This window comes from Aedes albopictus, chromosome 3 (genome assembly GCF_035046485.1).
Source record: "Aedes albopictus strain Foshan chromosome 3, AalbF5, whole genome shotgun sequence".
NCBI classification, from domain to species: Eukaryota; Metazoa; Arthropoda; class Insecta; order Diptera; family Culicidae; genus Aedes; species Aedes albopictus.
This window is the reverse complement of record NC_085138.1, coordinates 335,469,110-335,484,371: the sequence shown is the minus strand read 5'-3', so window position 1 is coordinate 335,484,371 and position 15,262 is coordinate 335,469,110. Positions and strand designations below refer to the sequence as shown.

The 15,262-nt window shown below is 44.9% G+C and overlaps 2 protein-coding genes across 2 annotated transcripts; both read left to right on the top strand.

The window, feature by feature from the left end:
• The first annotated feature begins 7,718 nt into the window (after positions 1 to 7,718).
• On the top strand, positions 7,719 to 10,167 carry LOC115268163 (uncharacterized). Its single transcript, XM_062859564.1, has 2 exons — positions 7,719 to 9,650; positions 9,846 to 10,167. The coding sequence occupies exon 1, from the start codon at positions 7,963 to 7,965 to the stop codon at positions 9,034 to 9,036; it is 1,074 nt and encodes a 357-aa protein (XP_062715548.1). The 5' UTR covers positions 7,719 to 7,962; the 3' UTR covers positions 9,037 to 9,650; positions 9,846 to 10,167.
• Positions 10,168 to 11,150: 983 nt separating this feature from the next.
• LOC134290846 (uncharacterized protein K02A2.6-like) lies at positions 11,151 to 12,005 on the top strand. The gene has a single exon (XM_062858054.1). The coding sequence runs from the start codon at positions 11,151 to 11,153 to the stop codon at positions 12,003 to 12,005; it is 855 nt and encodes a 284-aa protein (XP_062714038.1).
• The last annotated feature ends 3,257 nt before the right edge of the window (positions 12,006 to 15,262 follow it).

Sequence of the window (15,262 nt, the reverse complement as noted above, 5' to 3'; positions counted from 1 at the left end):
TTCCTACGCCAAAAATGTGTAGATGAAGCTCTTTCGCTCGGCGTCCTCCACTAGTACGAGTACGTCTGATGCAGCCCGCGCCAGCTCTCAGATACATGAGCTTAGCATATCGCCTGCAAGACCTCCAAGTACTCAGTAGCAAAAAAACGAAGCCAAATTTTCCTCCCAAAATCCGTCAAGTTCAATATTTTGTAACTTTGGCAGTTATCAATATTTTTGACTGAAAATTGCACCACTTCATCATCAGTTTATATTGACAATCTATGGTCAAAATTTCAAATTTATAGTAATTTCATATTTTAAATTATGATAAGTTATGTGAAAAAAAAAATTACTATTGAAGAAATCCGTATTTTAGTGAAAAATTGAAGTAGCTTTATGAAAATTTCACTGCAGCGTCAGAAAATATAGAATCCAATTTTCATCCAGTGTACCTTATTGTAAGCAAATTGGTGGTGGTGCCTCGTCTTCTGGTATACTGTGTACCTCACCACACACACATTGCTGCCCTCGTTAATGCTTCTTAGTTGTTTTCCACCCAATTGTTAGCAGGACGATGGCATAACTTAAGCTAACCTCGTAAATAAAGTCTGATGAAAAAAGCTGCGATATTGCGGTAGGGCTGGTGGTGGGCTGGCTGGTGTGGAAATCGTACCGGTGAATGTTCATGTTACTTAAAATATTAAACAAATATGGCAATTCACACCGTCTTCAGCCAGACGCTGAACAGACTGAATATTACAATACAACACACAGAAGCTAGTTAGGAATTTTTCGTCTCACGAAAAGTTTTTTTTTTTCCGAGTCACTCCATGACTTACTACATATACACCTAAATGTTTACCACCACTAAATGCATGACCACGAAGCCCACAAAATAGAAATAATGAACTAATTAACCACGGCAGACCCCCTTGGGATGACCATATAACACAGATACTGGAGGAATGACAAGTGAATATAATGTTTATAAAACTAAGAAGAGACCATCGGGTATGTGACAGGTCACGCACGATGCCTTGTTGTTTGCAGTTCGGGATGATCAACAAAATTGTGCTCTGAATATACCTCATTTGATAGAAAATCTTCAAACTTGATTTATTTCAATTTTTACCGATAGAATATTTTGAACAAAGGTTTTTCTGAAAGGTAAGACCATAAGCTGAAACCCTATGGAAAAAGATTTTAGGTTCATGCAAGTTCGATAATGTTTAGGTTCCTGGTATGCGTGTGCCAGAGAACTTTGTCGAAGACCGCGAAGTGATCCGACAACTGTGGAAAAAGTTATACCCTAGGCAAAGTGAGGCAAAGTATTGAGATTTCATTATTGATATTATTCCTTTACATGTATTGGAAAAATAACATAAAGTTTATCCTCACTTTTCCTAGGGTATAACTTTTTTCACAGACGTTGGATCACTTTGCGGTCTTCGACAAAGTTGTATGGCATATAGTCAACTATAATAATACCAAAAGGTTTGATTATTGAACGCTTACAGCGCCACCTAGTGGCAAAATTCAAAAACTTAAAATTTCTGCATACATTTGGCCAAGATTTCCCATACAAACTTCAAGCGTTTTGAGCGCCTCCTTAGGCTCAACCAATTTTGCTCAAATTTTGAACGTAGCTTCTGGGAGTCCAAAACATCTGATTTAGGAGGTAAGACTTGGTATTTTTCGAAATTTTTGTTTTTCATATAAGTGTGGGCCACCTTAGTCTACATCCACCCTGCGCATGTGGCCCAGCTCCTAAAACTCCTCCATGAATTGTTCGTATTGTTCTCGCAGCCTTGGTTCTCGTATCAGTTTTCTTGGAGGCTGCGGAGAGCGATATCCCTTGATTCGCCTATCCTTGCCAGAACGGTATCATCTTTTGGGAGGGAGACTGATTACCGTCCATCCATACAACGTTTAATTGTGGAGCTATAGTGCTCCTCGCACTTTGCTTCCACTACTGGTGAGTAGTTGTTGGGAGACTCGACTTTTTCACAAGCCCAGAAGCGATAATAAATTTCCTCTAGAGTCTAGACCATCTGTATCCGCCATGTTACAAGAAAGTGTTGAGTTGGGACGCTCAGCATTCATCAAAGCGGATATTCGGGCTTGACAGAAACTCCCTTGCGAGAAAATGAGTACGCGATATCGGCGATTTTCTGAGCAGAAAAAATAATACTCAGAAATCACAACGCAAATCGGCCCTCGTAGCCGTGCGGTTAGGGTCACCAAGCAAAAATGTTGGGTCCGTCAATTCCGAGCCTTTAGGGGTTTCCCAGCATGCAATTTAGATGTTCGTAGTAGGTAGGCCTGTTGTAACCTTTAGTAGGATCAGGAATTCCTTATCACGCGCGGAATTGGGCACTCGTGATTTGATCATAGCCGTCACCTTGTGTTCACTCGCTTGTTCTATCCCTGGGACGTATGGAACTCCTTACTTACTTACCGATCAGGCTAAGGCCGGGGTGGCCTCTGCTGTACATAGTAGCCGTCTTCATTCCACTCGGTCCATGGCTGTTTGTCTCCAGTTCCGCACTCTGCGAAGGATCCGCAGATCGTCCTCCACTTGGTCGACCCGCCTAGCTCGCTGCGCACCACGTCTTCTTGTACCGGTCGGATGGCTCTCGAGAACCATTTTAGTCGGGTTGCTATCCGACATCCTGATGACGTGACCCGCCCACCGTAGCCTCCTGATTTTTGCGGTATGGACGATGGTTGGTTCTCTCAGCAGCTGATGCAGCTCGTGGTTCATTCGCAACACCTTCCGTTCGAAAACTTCAAGGGCGCGTTGGTCCTCTGCACGTAGGGTCCATGTTTCGTGCCCATAGAGAACGACCGGTCTAATCAGCGATTTGTAGATAGTTAACTTCGTGTTCCGGTGAACTTTATTCGATCGTAGAGTTCTGCGGAGTCCAAAGTAAGCACGATTTCCTGCCACAATGCGCCTCTGAACTTCTCTGCTGGTGTCGTTGTCGGCGGTCACCACCTCGATTTCATCACCGTCGATATAAATTCGGGGTGGCGGGCGCGGTGATTCCTCCCTGGAGCCCTTTGCCATCATATACTTTGTCTTCGACACATTAATGACTAATCCGATTCGCCTGGCATCACTCTTTAGTCGGATGTACGTTTCCGCTATCGTCTCAAATTTGCGAGCTATAATATCAATATCATCAGCGAAACCAAGCCGCTGAACGGACTTCGTGAAAATCGTCCCACTCGTGTTTATCCCCGCTCTTCTTATTACATCTTCTAACGCAATGTTGAACAGCAAGCACGAAAGACCATCACCTTGCCGTTACCCTCTGCGAGATTCAAAGGGACTCGAGAGTGTCCCTGATACTCGAACTACGCGCATCACTCGATCCATCTATCAGTTTATCCGGCAATCCGTATTCGTGCAAAATCTGCCATAGCTGTTCTCGATCGATTGTATCATACGCCGATTTGAAATCGATGAACAAGTGATGTGTGGGCACGTTGTATTCGCGGCATTTCTGCAACACCTGGCGGATGGCGAACATCTGATCCGTTGTAGCGCGTTCACCCATGAACGCAATAATTTAAATGAATTAGGACATCACAATTGGACAAACACAACGCAGAACAGATATTTTGCCCTGTTACCCCAGTGGATAACAATTTCCGATGACAATATGACGAGGTTTTATTAATGCTGTTGGTCCATCAGTCAATCCTGTAATCGTATTTTCTCTGGCAGGTTGCCTTTTGTTCGCAGCATTAATTGCTTTCATAGCTTGAGTTTTGTCTAGGAATATCTAATCCTAAGGGGGTATTCCGATTCCGGTTTCATCACTAGAGTTCTATAACTTGAAGTCTGTGCCAGGGAAAGGTTTACATCTCTAGTACTTAATCGCGGCCCGAAGCGGCCTGAATATTGGCAATCGAAATAGGATTGTGGGCCTCCATTCTGCCAAATGTGCATTAATACAAGGGGAATATTTACAAGTTAAAATACAACATTTAACACTAAAATAAAACTTGTAATACCTCCACCTCAATCTCTTGGAGGTCAGGAGCCGGAAGTCTTTCATCCTGTGCACATACTCCTAAATCTGTTACCACGCTACCTTCGGTACTTGCAACGTCGCCATTGAGGTGCTCATCGTAATGCTGCCGCCACCTCTCGACCACCTCACGCTCGCTCGTGATAATATTCCCGTGATTATCTCGGCAATTGTCGGCTGGCGCTTCTTCATCCGGAAGACTGAGTTCTGCCTGTTCCGCGCCTGTCTGTAACGTGCCTCATTCGTAGCCGGAGTACTACCTATGGCGAATCGGATGTCCCTCCAGCCATCTTCAAGTGTAGCTGCGCCAAGCTGCTCTTCTGTTGGTAGGGCCACTGCTAACTGCTGCGCGTAGTCTTGAGCCACTTCTACGTTACGCAGCTGCTCGATGTTCCGAACACCTACGTTAAGTATTCAATTGCTGACACAAACTTTCGGTCATGAAGTTGAACTAGAAACCAGAATCCAGTATGGCCCGTGCCGGAAAAATAGAACCTGAATCATCTTCTACCAAAACCACTGTTAAAGCCAATAGTACTGACGAAAACCGTTGCAGTGCTGCATTGAAGGAAATCGAAACAGCTGCTGTAGATGTAGTTGGGTGTGCAATAGAGATAAGTGACATTTCAACACACGAACACTAACGCGAGTTTTTCCTCACACAAAAATGCACGCTAGTTCAAAGGCCATTCATATTGCATATGCAAATATTACCAAATCAAATTGGGTAGAACGGGTAAATAATGATAAAACTAACATTCGGGGCAGGAGTAAATGTTTTCCTTGCAGTTTCACAACTACATCTACAAAAAAGCCACGCATACATTTGAACGTGATTACCACTATACGATCGACAGTAGCTGTGTTAGTCGACTCCACTTGTGGATTTTGCGATGAGCCTTCCTTGGCACTACCGTTCTTGTTCGGCCGAAAACAAACATGCCTTGCAATTGTGGTACACGAAGCGAGAGGAACAGTCTACAGGTTGATGTCCACGTCGGAAACAGTAACTTACGGCACAACGATTGATTGCGAAGAAGCTTGTCTCTTGCAGCCACACATCGACCATTCGTTGCTTGAAGCACATTATGATCTGTTCGTTGAAAGGAGAATTTCTTCTTGGAGAAGCCGGCCTAATTCCCCTTAGGACCGGCAGTTTTGGGTGGCAGCAAATCGAATACCCTAATCTTCTTTTGAAAAAAAAAAAATGCTGAGATCCTTGATGGCATCCTGAATCGCAGTAGCAGACTATTCTTCCCATCCACGGGGTTTAACAGAATCAAGACGAGAGCCTACTATGTTTGCCAATAGAAGATCCTTGTAGTGTTGAGGCTGAATTAGCTGATACGGGTTTTGGACGATTCTTTCAAACCTTTCCAGTAAGGCATGAAGTGCCGTGGTTGACTCCTTATACAACATATTATACATCAAACTAGAACAGTGCTTGAACCTGGTGAGGCTTAAGTAATTTACTGTCGTTGTATCGTTTGGTAAAAGTGTCCCACGCCTCTTGATAGTTGTTTTTGTGATGGCTAAGGGGTCTATCAGGTAATAAAACTTCTCGATGTCAGGAAGATCGGCTTACCAGTAGATCATTGTTGTGCAGAGATCCCGAAAACTCAACCTTTCGTCAATATTTCTCAATTTGGAATTTGATCTTTGGGAGCCGTACATGATCCAACGTATACGACTATACACTGTGACTGCGACGTATCCTAAGACCGCCATTGGTTCCTTGCGATATCTTCCAGCTTCATCAATGACGACTTCACCGAAAAATACTGCTCAATACACTTTAGTTTTAGTTTAGTTTAGTTTTAGCACACTCTTGATTCTTTTCTGGAAAGTATTCATGCGATTCTACCTTAAGTATAGCTTACAAGGAACAGGTGCCATACTACAATTCTTCTAACTTATTAACCTCAATCAACACTTGAATTGCAGAACTTGAGTACTTAGGGGTCGTACACAAATTACGTCACCCTTTAAGGGGGAGGGGGGGGGGGTTTGCAGAGCGTGACGATCCATAGAAAAAATATTGAGGTCCCATACAAAAAGTGTGACATAGGGGGGAGGGGGGTTGAAAAAGGTCGAATTTTGCGTGACATAGTTTGTGCATCACCCCTTATATTGTATGTTGCTTTCATAACAAAACGCGCTGCCAACTTCCAGTCGGCATTTCTGAATCATCGCAACGAATCAAGCACCACCTCTGCTGCTGTTTGTATTAGTGAGATCGGAGAAACGTCAGACTCCCGCCTGCTGATTGGCTGCGACGACTCTGGCGACGCTTTCACTCGCGACGGATTCAAATCGTCGCGTTCGATAAGGGGAAAAATCGTCAATATTATCTAACATTTTCAATATCGATTTGAGTCGAGTTTGCACCGCTCGCAATGCTTGCAACTTCTTCGTTGAGGTGGTTGTCCTCGGCATCATACGAAAGAAAGTTTTCCAGGAATTGTGAAAGAAAAAGTAGACAACAGTTAGGGGCTGTCCATAAACCACGTAGTCATTTTTTTGGGACTTCTCAACCCCCCCCCCCCCCCCCCCCCGCGTGGTCATTAGTCCATACAAAATTTTTTATTCGTCCATACAAAATGGTCATCGGCCGAACCCCCCCCCCCCCCCCCTCATGACCACGTGGTTTATGGACAGCCCCTTAACAGCCTCCAGTATACAAATATACCAAGGATTCATTCTTTACATTTTTCAGGCATACTTAACCTCTGTAGAGATGTAGATGCACCACCGCGCGAGACAATGTAGCGCCAATCTACAGTAGCGTGAAACCGAGTAGCACCAAGCTACGGTGAACTCAGGTTGGTAAGTAGAGGATATAAACACAGTAACCGTGCTAGTTTGATGGCGTATAAAGCCGCTCTGTAATAAAGTGAATTGTAGAGTAAAACGTTTAGATTTATTACAAATCCGGATCTCCACAAATCGGCGACGAGCTGGTGAATCCAGCGTGGGTGGATTTATTGTGAATTGGTAAGAAATTTAGCCGCAATGACTTGTTTAAAAAGTGCGATGAGCAAATTTTAGGTTATCAAACATTCTTGCCAGGAGAATCTATAGCTGGTGCTATCGGTACCAGTCGACGCAAAGAAAAAAAAAAACGAACAACAGAAAATGCGTATTTAGTTGTGTTTTAACACTGTTGTTGAGAATTGTGGGCCCATTGACAGATTAAACACAGTATTACTGTGGTGGTCTTCGAGACCTATGAGATTCAGAACACAGCACTGCTGTGATGGTCCTCGAGACCAGGCTTGATAATCCTCCTCGAATTCAAAAGAGTTTTGCAACATGCTATAGAGTTGTGTTTTGCTTTTGCCTCGTCGCGAGGGAGCGAACGAAACCCAAACAGAGAGGCAATAAAAACTGAGCGAGGAAGAGGGGAACGAAAAAAGAGTCGATGATTATTTCGGGTTTTTGAGTGTGATTTTCGCCTCGAGAGTCTTTCTTTGTATGGGAGTGGAACTCGCGAGAGCTTTTTGAGTGTGAGTGGACGTGAGAAACACAACAAGCAATTATGAGTGTTGGACGAACTCCTCGCTGCGCGGCAAGCTCGCGCTCGGGGCTGTTGAGGATTTGCGTTGTGATTTCTGAGTTTCATTTTCACTCCTCAGAAAATCGCCGAAATCGCTTCCTCATTTTCTCACGAGGGAGTTTCTGTCAAGCCTGCTCGAGACCATGTCTGACGGAGCTAACACCATTGTTGAAATTACCCTTGAGGTAACAATTGAGATTCAGAACGTAACATTGTTGCGATGGTCCTCGAGATCATGTCTGAGATCACAGCATCACTGTGATAGTTGAGGTCATAGATATCAGGCTATTACCAAGAGCCTATTGGGTACCACTAAAAGTATATATGATTACTAATTGGATGTGTTATAACATTTTGTTTTAGGCTTTCCCTCGAACGATCAAGATGGATAAATGGAATATCCTACCATTCAACTTCAAAGCGCTACCGACTACACAAGTGAGAGATGCATGGATTAAGTATAAGCGAAACTTTAAATATATCGCCCTGGCAAATGAAGAAAACAACCAAACGAAGCTGCAGTACATGTTCCTCGCCAAGGCAGGCCCAGATGTCCAGGAAGTATTTGCTTCACTGCCAGGAGGAGACGCTGGAACGCAAAATGAGACTGCAACTCCTTTCGATGACGTTATCACGCTGCTGGACGAGTACTTTGCGCCACGCCAGCATGAAACATTCGAGCGTCACAATTTTTGGATGTTGAAGCAAAATCCCGAAGAGTCATTGGAGAAGTTTCTGCTGAGATTGACGGACCATGCAACGAGATGCAATTTCGGAAAAACTAAAGAAGAAAGTGCCGAAATCAGTGTGATCGACAAGATTATTCTTCTGGCCCCGCCGGATCTAAAGGAAAGGCTGTTGGAGAAAGAAAACCTAACGTTGAACGAACTCACGAAGATGGTCAATTCTTACTCCTCTGTTAAATTCCAAGCGAGCCAAATGAAGCCTGCAGAACAACCGTTACCGTTGAACACCATCAGCAAATCACGACCTCTAAACAATCGCTACACCCCCAAGTCTACATCGGAATGCTCTCGTTGCGGCTGGCGAGGTCATACAGCAAACGATCAGAAATGCCCAGCTAAGAACAAGGTGTGCGATAGGTGCTTGAAAACCGGACACTTCGCTAAGCGGTGTAAAACTCCACAGGACGGCCAGAGGTTCAAAAGGGAGGACCAAGCCCGAGACCAGGACAGGGACGCAAAACGGCGGCGTATCAATTCGATCCAGCATCAGGAGGATTCAGAGGAGGAGCAAAATCAAACGAGTTTTCTGTATGATATCAGCGATAGAGAAGAAATCATTTGGGTACGAGTAGGCGGCGTTTTCTGCCAAATGATGATCGACTCTGGATCGGCAAAGAACATCATCGACGAACAAACATGGCGGAATTTGGTGATTCAAGGTTTGCAGATGAAAAATCCACGAAATGATTCTACGTTCACGTTCAAGCCTTAGTCTTCAAAACCACTGAAGGTTCTGAAGGTTTTTGAGGCAGATATCAGTGTTACGGATGTAGATAATCGAGCGATAACCATCGCCACATTCTTCGTGGTTGCAGAGGGCTCTCAATCCATACTGGGTAAAGATACTGCTAAATCCTTGGGCGTACTTTTGATCGGATTGCCGAGTGTACGTTCACCTACTATAAACGCGATTAGTGGAGTTCAAATTGGAGATAATGCCAAGCGCCTATTTCCGAAGATAAAGGAAGTCCAACTTTGCATACCCATTGATAAAACTGTTGCACCGATTGCTCAACATGCTCGCCGACCGCCGCTCGCTTTGTTAGATCGCATTGAGGAGAAGTTGAACATGTTGCTGATGGCGGACATAATTGAACCAGTGCAAGAGTATAGTCAGTGGGTGTCCCCATTGGTGGCCATTGTTAAGGACAACGGATACTTGAGACTATGCGTGGATATGAGACGCGCAAATGAAGCCATACGCCGAGAAAATCATTTGATGCCTACTTTCGACGATTTTCTACCTCGCCTCAAGAAGGCTAAGTTTTTTAGCCTCCTGGATGTCAAAGAAGCTTTCTACCAGGTTGAGCTTGAAGAGTCGTGCAGGTAATTCAATAAATGTGCTAATAAATTTCAACAAGAATTTCTAGAAGGATAATATTTCTGTTTTGCTGTTCTCAATGCTTATTTACACCAATGCTTATTTACAACAATGAAATTTCATGCGAAAGAAAAAACAGTTACACTGAAAGGAGTTTACCTTTCTTGAATTAATGGAATTATACATTTTATATTCAACAGGTACATCCCTACGTTTATCACTCATAAGGGGGTGTTCCGTTACAAGAGATTGATGTTTGGAATCTCTTGCGCGCCGGAGATGTTCCAAAAGATAATAAAACAGATCCTTGCCGACTGTGATTGCGTGATAAACTATATCGATGATTTCTTTGTCTTCGGTGAAACAGAACAAGAGCACGACGAAGCACTACGGAAGGTTCTGGAGGTGTTCAAATCACGAGGGATTCTTTTGAATCAAAGTAAATGTGTCTTCAAAGTTCCGGAGATAACATTTGTGGGCCATCGCCTTTCATCGAAGGGTGTGCAGCCAACAGAGGAAAAGACTGCAAGAAAGATTTAAGTTTCCAAGCTCCGTCTAGTGCCGAAGAACTGCGCAGCTTTTTAGGACTGGTCACGTATGTAGGTCGATTTCTACCAGATTTGGCCACAGTAACTGAACCCCTTCGTGAACTGCTTCGAAAGGGCGTTTCGTTCCATTGGGATGGAAGGCACGAAAAAGTTTTCCAGCATATCAAGACGATGATTTGTAACATCAGCCATCTCCAGTACTGCGATAACCGCCTTCGCACGCGGCTCATAGCAGATGCCTCGCCGGTCGCCTTGGGGGCTGTCCATAAACCACGTGGTCTTGAGGGGGGTTCAGCCAATGACCATTTTGTATGGACGGAAAACAATTTTTGTATGGACTAATGACCACGGGCGGGGGGGGCGGGTTTTTTTGAGAAGTCCCAAAAAAATGACCACGTGGTTTATGGACAGCCCCTTGGGAGCTGTTCTGGTGCAGTTTCGGAGAGAGACAACATCCCGAGGGTTGTAAGCTACGCGAGCAAAAGTTTGAGCTCCACTGAGAAACGATACTGCCAAACTGAGAAGGAGGCCCTGGCACTCGTTTGGGCGGTAGAGCGTTTCTCGATGTACTTGTTAGGTCGAGAGTTTGAGCTAGAGACGGACCATAAGCCTCTGGAAACCATTTTCTCTCCATCATCTAAGCCCTGCGCACGTATTGAAAGATGGGTGCTCCGTCTACAATCCTTCAAGTACAATGTTAAGTACCGAAAGGGGGCAGCGAACATTGCAGATCCATTTTCTAGGCTACCAACAGTTACCGAAATCAACGAGTTTGAGAATAAGGGGAAGTTTATGGTGCTTGCGATCCTGGATTCAGTGGCAGTGGACACCGGTGAGATCGAAAGAGCTTCAATGAACGACCCAGAGCTTTGTAGCGTTCGTGAATGTATGCAGTCTGGAAATTGGACCAAACCGGAAGTCAAACCTTATGAGGTTTTCCACAACGAAATGGGAATAATGGATAACATTGTTGTACGTGGAAACAAAATGGTCATACCGACAAGTTTGCGGAACCGCATGCTGACACTAGCCCATGAGGGCCACCCCGGTGAGTCCCTTATGAAGAGGAGATTGCGAGATCGGTTGTGGTGGCCAGGTATGGATCGTGATGTCACCAAATTCGTAGTTGCGTGTGAAGGTTGCCGACTGGTAGGATTGCCATCCAGGCCCGAGCCTATGCAGCGACGTCCATTGCCATCTCGACCATGGATTGACGTTGCTTTGGACTTTCTCGGCCCTCTTCCATCCAGGGAGTATCTTTTGGTCATAATCGACTACTACTCGCGATATAAGGAAATCGAAATCATGAGTAGGATTACTGCAAAGGCAACAATTGATCGTTTGAGCCGTATTTTCACTAGATTAGGGTATCCCATGACCATAACTCTAGACAACGCACGGCAATTCATTAGTGCAGAGCTAGAACAGTTCTGTTCAGAACATGGAGTCCATCTCAACAACACAACCCCTTACTGGCCTCAGGAAAACGGCCTGGTCGAGCGGCTGAATAGGTCCGTCCTCAAACGGCTCCAGATAAGCCAAAGTCTACAACGCGATTGGAAGGCTGATTTGAATGACTACCTCATGATGTACTATACGACACCACATAGTGTTACCGGCAAAACCCCAACGGAGTTATGCTACAGCCGCACTATAAGATCTAAACTGCCTTCACTGCAGGACATTGAAGTTACTTATCGTGACGGTGAAGTTTCTGATCGCGATCAGCTGGCTAAACAGAGGGGAAGGAAAGAGGGGATCAAGATCGGCGTGCTGCTCCATCGAATATCCAAATCGGAGACGATGTACTGATGAAGAACCTACTCCCAAGCAACAAACTAACACCAACATTCGATCGACAGGAGTTCGTGGTTTTGGATAAATCTGGATCTCGAGTAACGATTCAGAACAAAAGTAACGAGAAAATCTACCAACGCAATTCGGCTCACCTCAAGCGGATTCCAAGGCTCGAGGAGCCTCAATTGAATGCCGACAGCAACGAAGACCAGTTGGACAGTGAATCGACGATCGCAGGCGATGATGCGTCCGGAAATAACATGGACTCCAGAGTGCGTCGTAACATCAGACGCCCTCAACGTTTCGCAGATATTATTCTGGATTCCGAGACTTCGTCTCTAAAAGAACAAACGAGATGTAGTGATGTAGATGTACCACCGCGCGAGACAATGTAGCGCCAATCTACAGTAGCGTGAAACCGAGTAGCCCCAAGCTACGGTGAACTCAGGTTGGTAAGTAGAGGATATTATAAACACAGTGACCGTGCTAGTTTGATGGCGTATAAAGCCGCTTCGTAATAGAGTGAATTGAAGAGTAAAACGTTTAGATTTATTACAAATCCGGATCTCCACAACCTCCAACAAATTCAGCTAACAAATTTTAAAATGCTTCTAACTGCTATCAAACCCACCTTGCAAAATCCCACACAAGAAAGCCAACTTGAAAAGTTTTACTCGCCCGTCAGGAAGTCGCATGTGGAGTGAAATGGAAAGCAAAATGCTTGTTTATAAACACGCCTGCCATCCATACACCAGCCAGACTCCAGCATATCCAACTGTCCCATGAATGAAAGTCCGCACGTTTGCCATCCCTTCCCAACCAGTTCCGGTTACTGTGCTCTTCCGTAGCACCCTCATCATGACTCAACCCGGCAAGGGGTCATTCAAATATGACGTCCATCGTTTAGGGGGGAGGGGGGGTCTGAGAAAGTGTGACACTCCATGTATAAGGTATACAAAATAGCGTGACAGAGGGGGGAGGGGGGGGGTCTAAAATTCCCGAAAAATGATGGACGTCATATTTGAATCGGCCCCAAAGTGGCTCGGCGTGTGGAACTATTCTTTCTCCCCGAGCATTTTTCCGGCCGGCTTTCCCTTCCAACATAGAGGAAATACATCATGCGAACACCCTCTCCATCAGCGATCCACATTCTTTTCATGTAGTCTTCTCCATCGATAGGTGAGTGGGTAGTCACCGTCAACCTTCGGTGTTCGGTAGTGTCGTCGTCGTCGTCGCGTGTGTTTAGAGCTGTGTTGTTGAGCTGGGAGCGAGAACAAGTGCCATTCAATCAACGACCATCGTACGAACGGCAAGCTTCGGCATGCTGCAAGCAGACAACGATTTCCATTTTCACTTTCTCTAGTTGTGCTCTTTCAGGAAAAGCTTCATCCCCGAACCAATCAGATAGAAAAACAAATAAATAATAAAAATTTATATGGAATGTTCTGCTGGCAAACACTCTCTGCCTAACACGTGCGCGTCCAGACGGGACGAACGAACGGGATCGGGACGGTTCACAATCCTCCTGGAAGATGGATCACCCAACACCACAACCATCGCCGGCTAGGTGGGTGCGGAAACGCTGGAGTGAGAAAGGTTTTTTGCCTTGATTGAGAGGTTTCGTTTCAGTTTTCCGGTTGGATAGAGTAGGAATTTGTCGCTGTTGTACCTACCTATCGTGAGTGTGTGGGAAGTAAAAGACTAGAGCTGCGACAACAAACCTCAGAAAAAGGACAATCGAAAGTGGATTCTTTTGGGGTTTGCCTCACAATGGAGCCCGGCATGCGCCGGGATGGAAGTGGTCAAACTGACAACTGATTTGCATATGTGGTTGTATTGATCTGTAGATTTCCATGGGAATGATAAAATATAAAGTGTCCTTTGGGGAAGCTTATGATGTGATGTGATAGAATTGGGCAGGTCGCTGATTGTGAAAAGATAATTTGGAGAAGCTTGGACTGCCTTCAACATCAAACGGATCGTAATGGATATTGGGAACGTTAAGACTTTATCACACCATCTACAACAGCTGGAGCAATACCCACGAGCCGTGCACAACTTTAAACGTGATGGGCAATATGCAGCGGAATTGCAGGTTGAGGATCAAGGACCGATTCTTCAACTTCAGTATTATCGACGTACATCCCACACTCCGGAAGCGCTGATGTCGTTTTACGCACAGCACGGACGCGAGTACTATAGCAGTCGAAGATCATCAAGGAGATCTAAACGCTAAGGTAGACCAGGACGGTGAATTGAGACCAACAATTGGAAAGTTCGGCGTCCACCAGCTGACGAACGGAAACGGCCTACGACTCATCGACTTCGACGTCAGGACCTATCGTGGCGGTAACATAAACTCTGACCACAACCCGATGATGATCAAACTGCGCCCAGACTGTACAGAATTGTGAGGCAGATTTGGCAGGCGAGGGCGACCTCGATGTGGTCCTTCTAGAACATTGATGGAGTTAACTTGGTTGGGATACGACTGGGATGATTTTGCTTCGGAATGTGGCCTTTGTAGTCTTTTGGGGTAATCAAAAACACTGGTTTATGATTTTACCTTTAATTTTTTTTTTACGTTTCGGTCCGTATGGGACTTTTTTCAAGGGTTCTAAAATATAATTAACGATGTGTTATGCTCGTCGAGTGTAGCACAAGCTGAGTATAGACCACTCAATGACTCGCGATGAAATTCCAAACTCTGGTTTGCTTCGTCTAGCTTAAAATTATGGTTTATTGTTGCCGCATGGTTCACAAGTGCCATTTTCCCCCCACCCAGCTAACCTCCGCGTCTTCGTTTGCATACCCATTTTCTAGTAATGTTTTAAGTATTTTCAAGTTTGATCTATATCCAGATGTTCTTTGTTTTAGTTTTGTACTAGTCATTCCTATATAGCATGCCTCATTACCTGCGCAGTCTATTTTGTGAAGAACGTTGGATTGTTCGGTGTTGGGTATTTTGTCTTTTATCGACGAAAGAAGAGATCCAATTGTTTTGTATTGTCTGTTTACAATTTTGATCCCCGGGTAATCCCTTTTTAGTGTTTTCGTTATTTGTTGTGTTAATCCGTCAATGTTTGTGAGCGAGTAGAATTTAATTTCATCTCGGTGTGGGCTACAAAACGGTGAGTCGATAAGGAGAGCGTCCAACATAGCTCTGTTCCTCACAAGTTCCTACCTCATGCTTCCATGGGTCGTACGATGACAAAGACCGCCAGCTAAGAGTTGTGTGCTTAGCTGGTAGTGCAGCCTGGGGACTGTTGTCC

Excerpts from the sequence above, each read along its gene's own strand:
- LOC115268163 (XM_062859564.1), top strand. The coding sequence starts at position 7,963 with ATGGATAAATGGAATATCCTACCATTCAACTTCAAAGCGCTACCGACT.
- LOC134290846 (XM_062858054.1), top strand. The coding sequence starts at position 11,151 with ATGGATAACATTGTTGTACGTGGAAACAAAATGGTCATACCGACAAGT.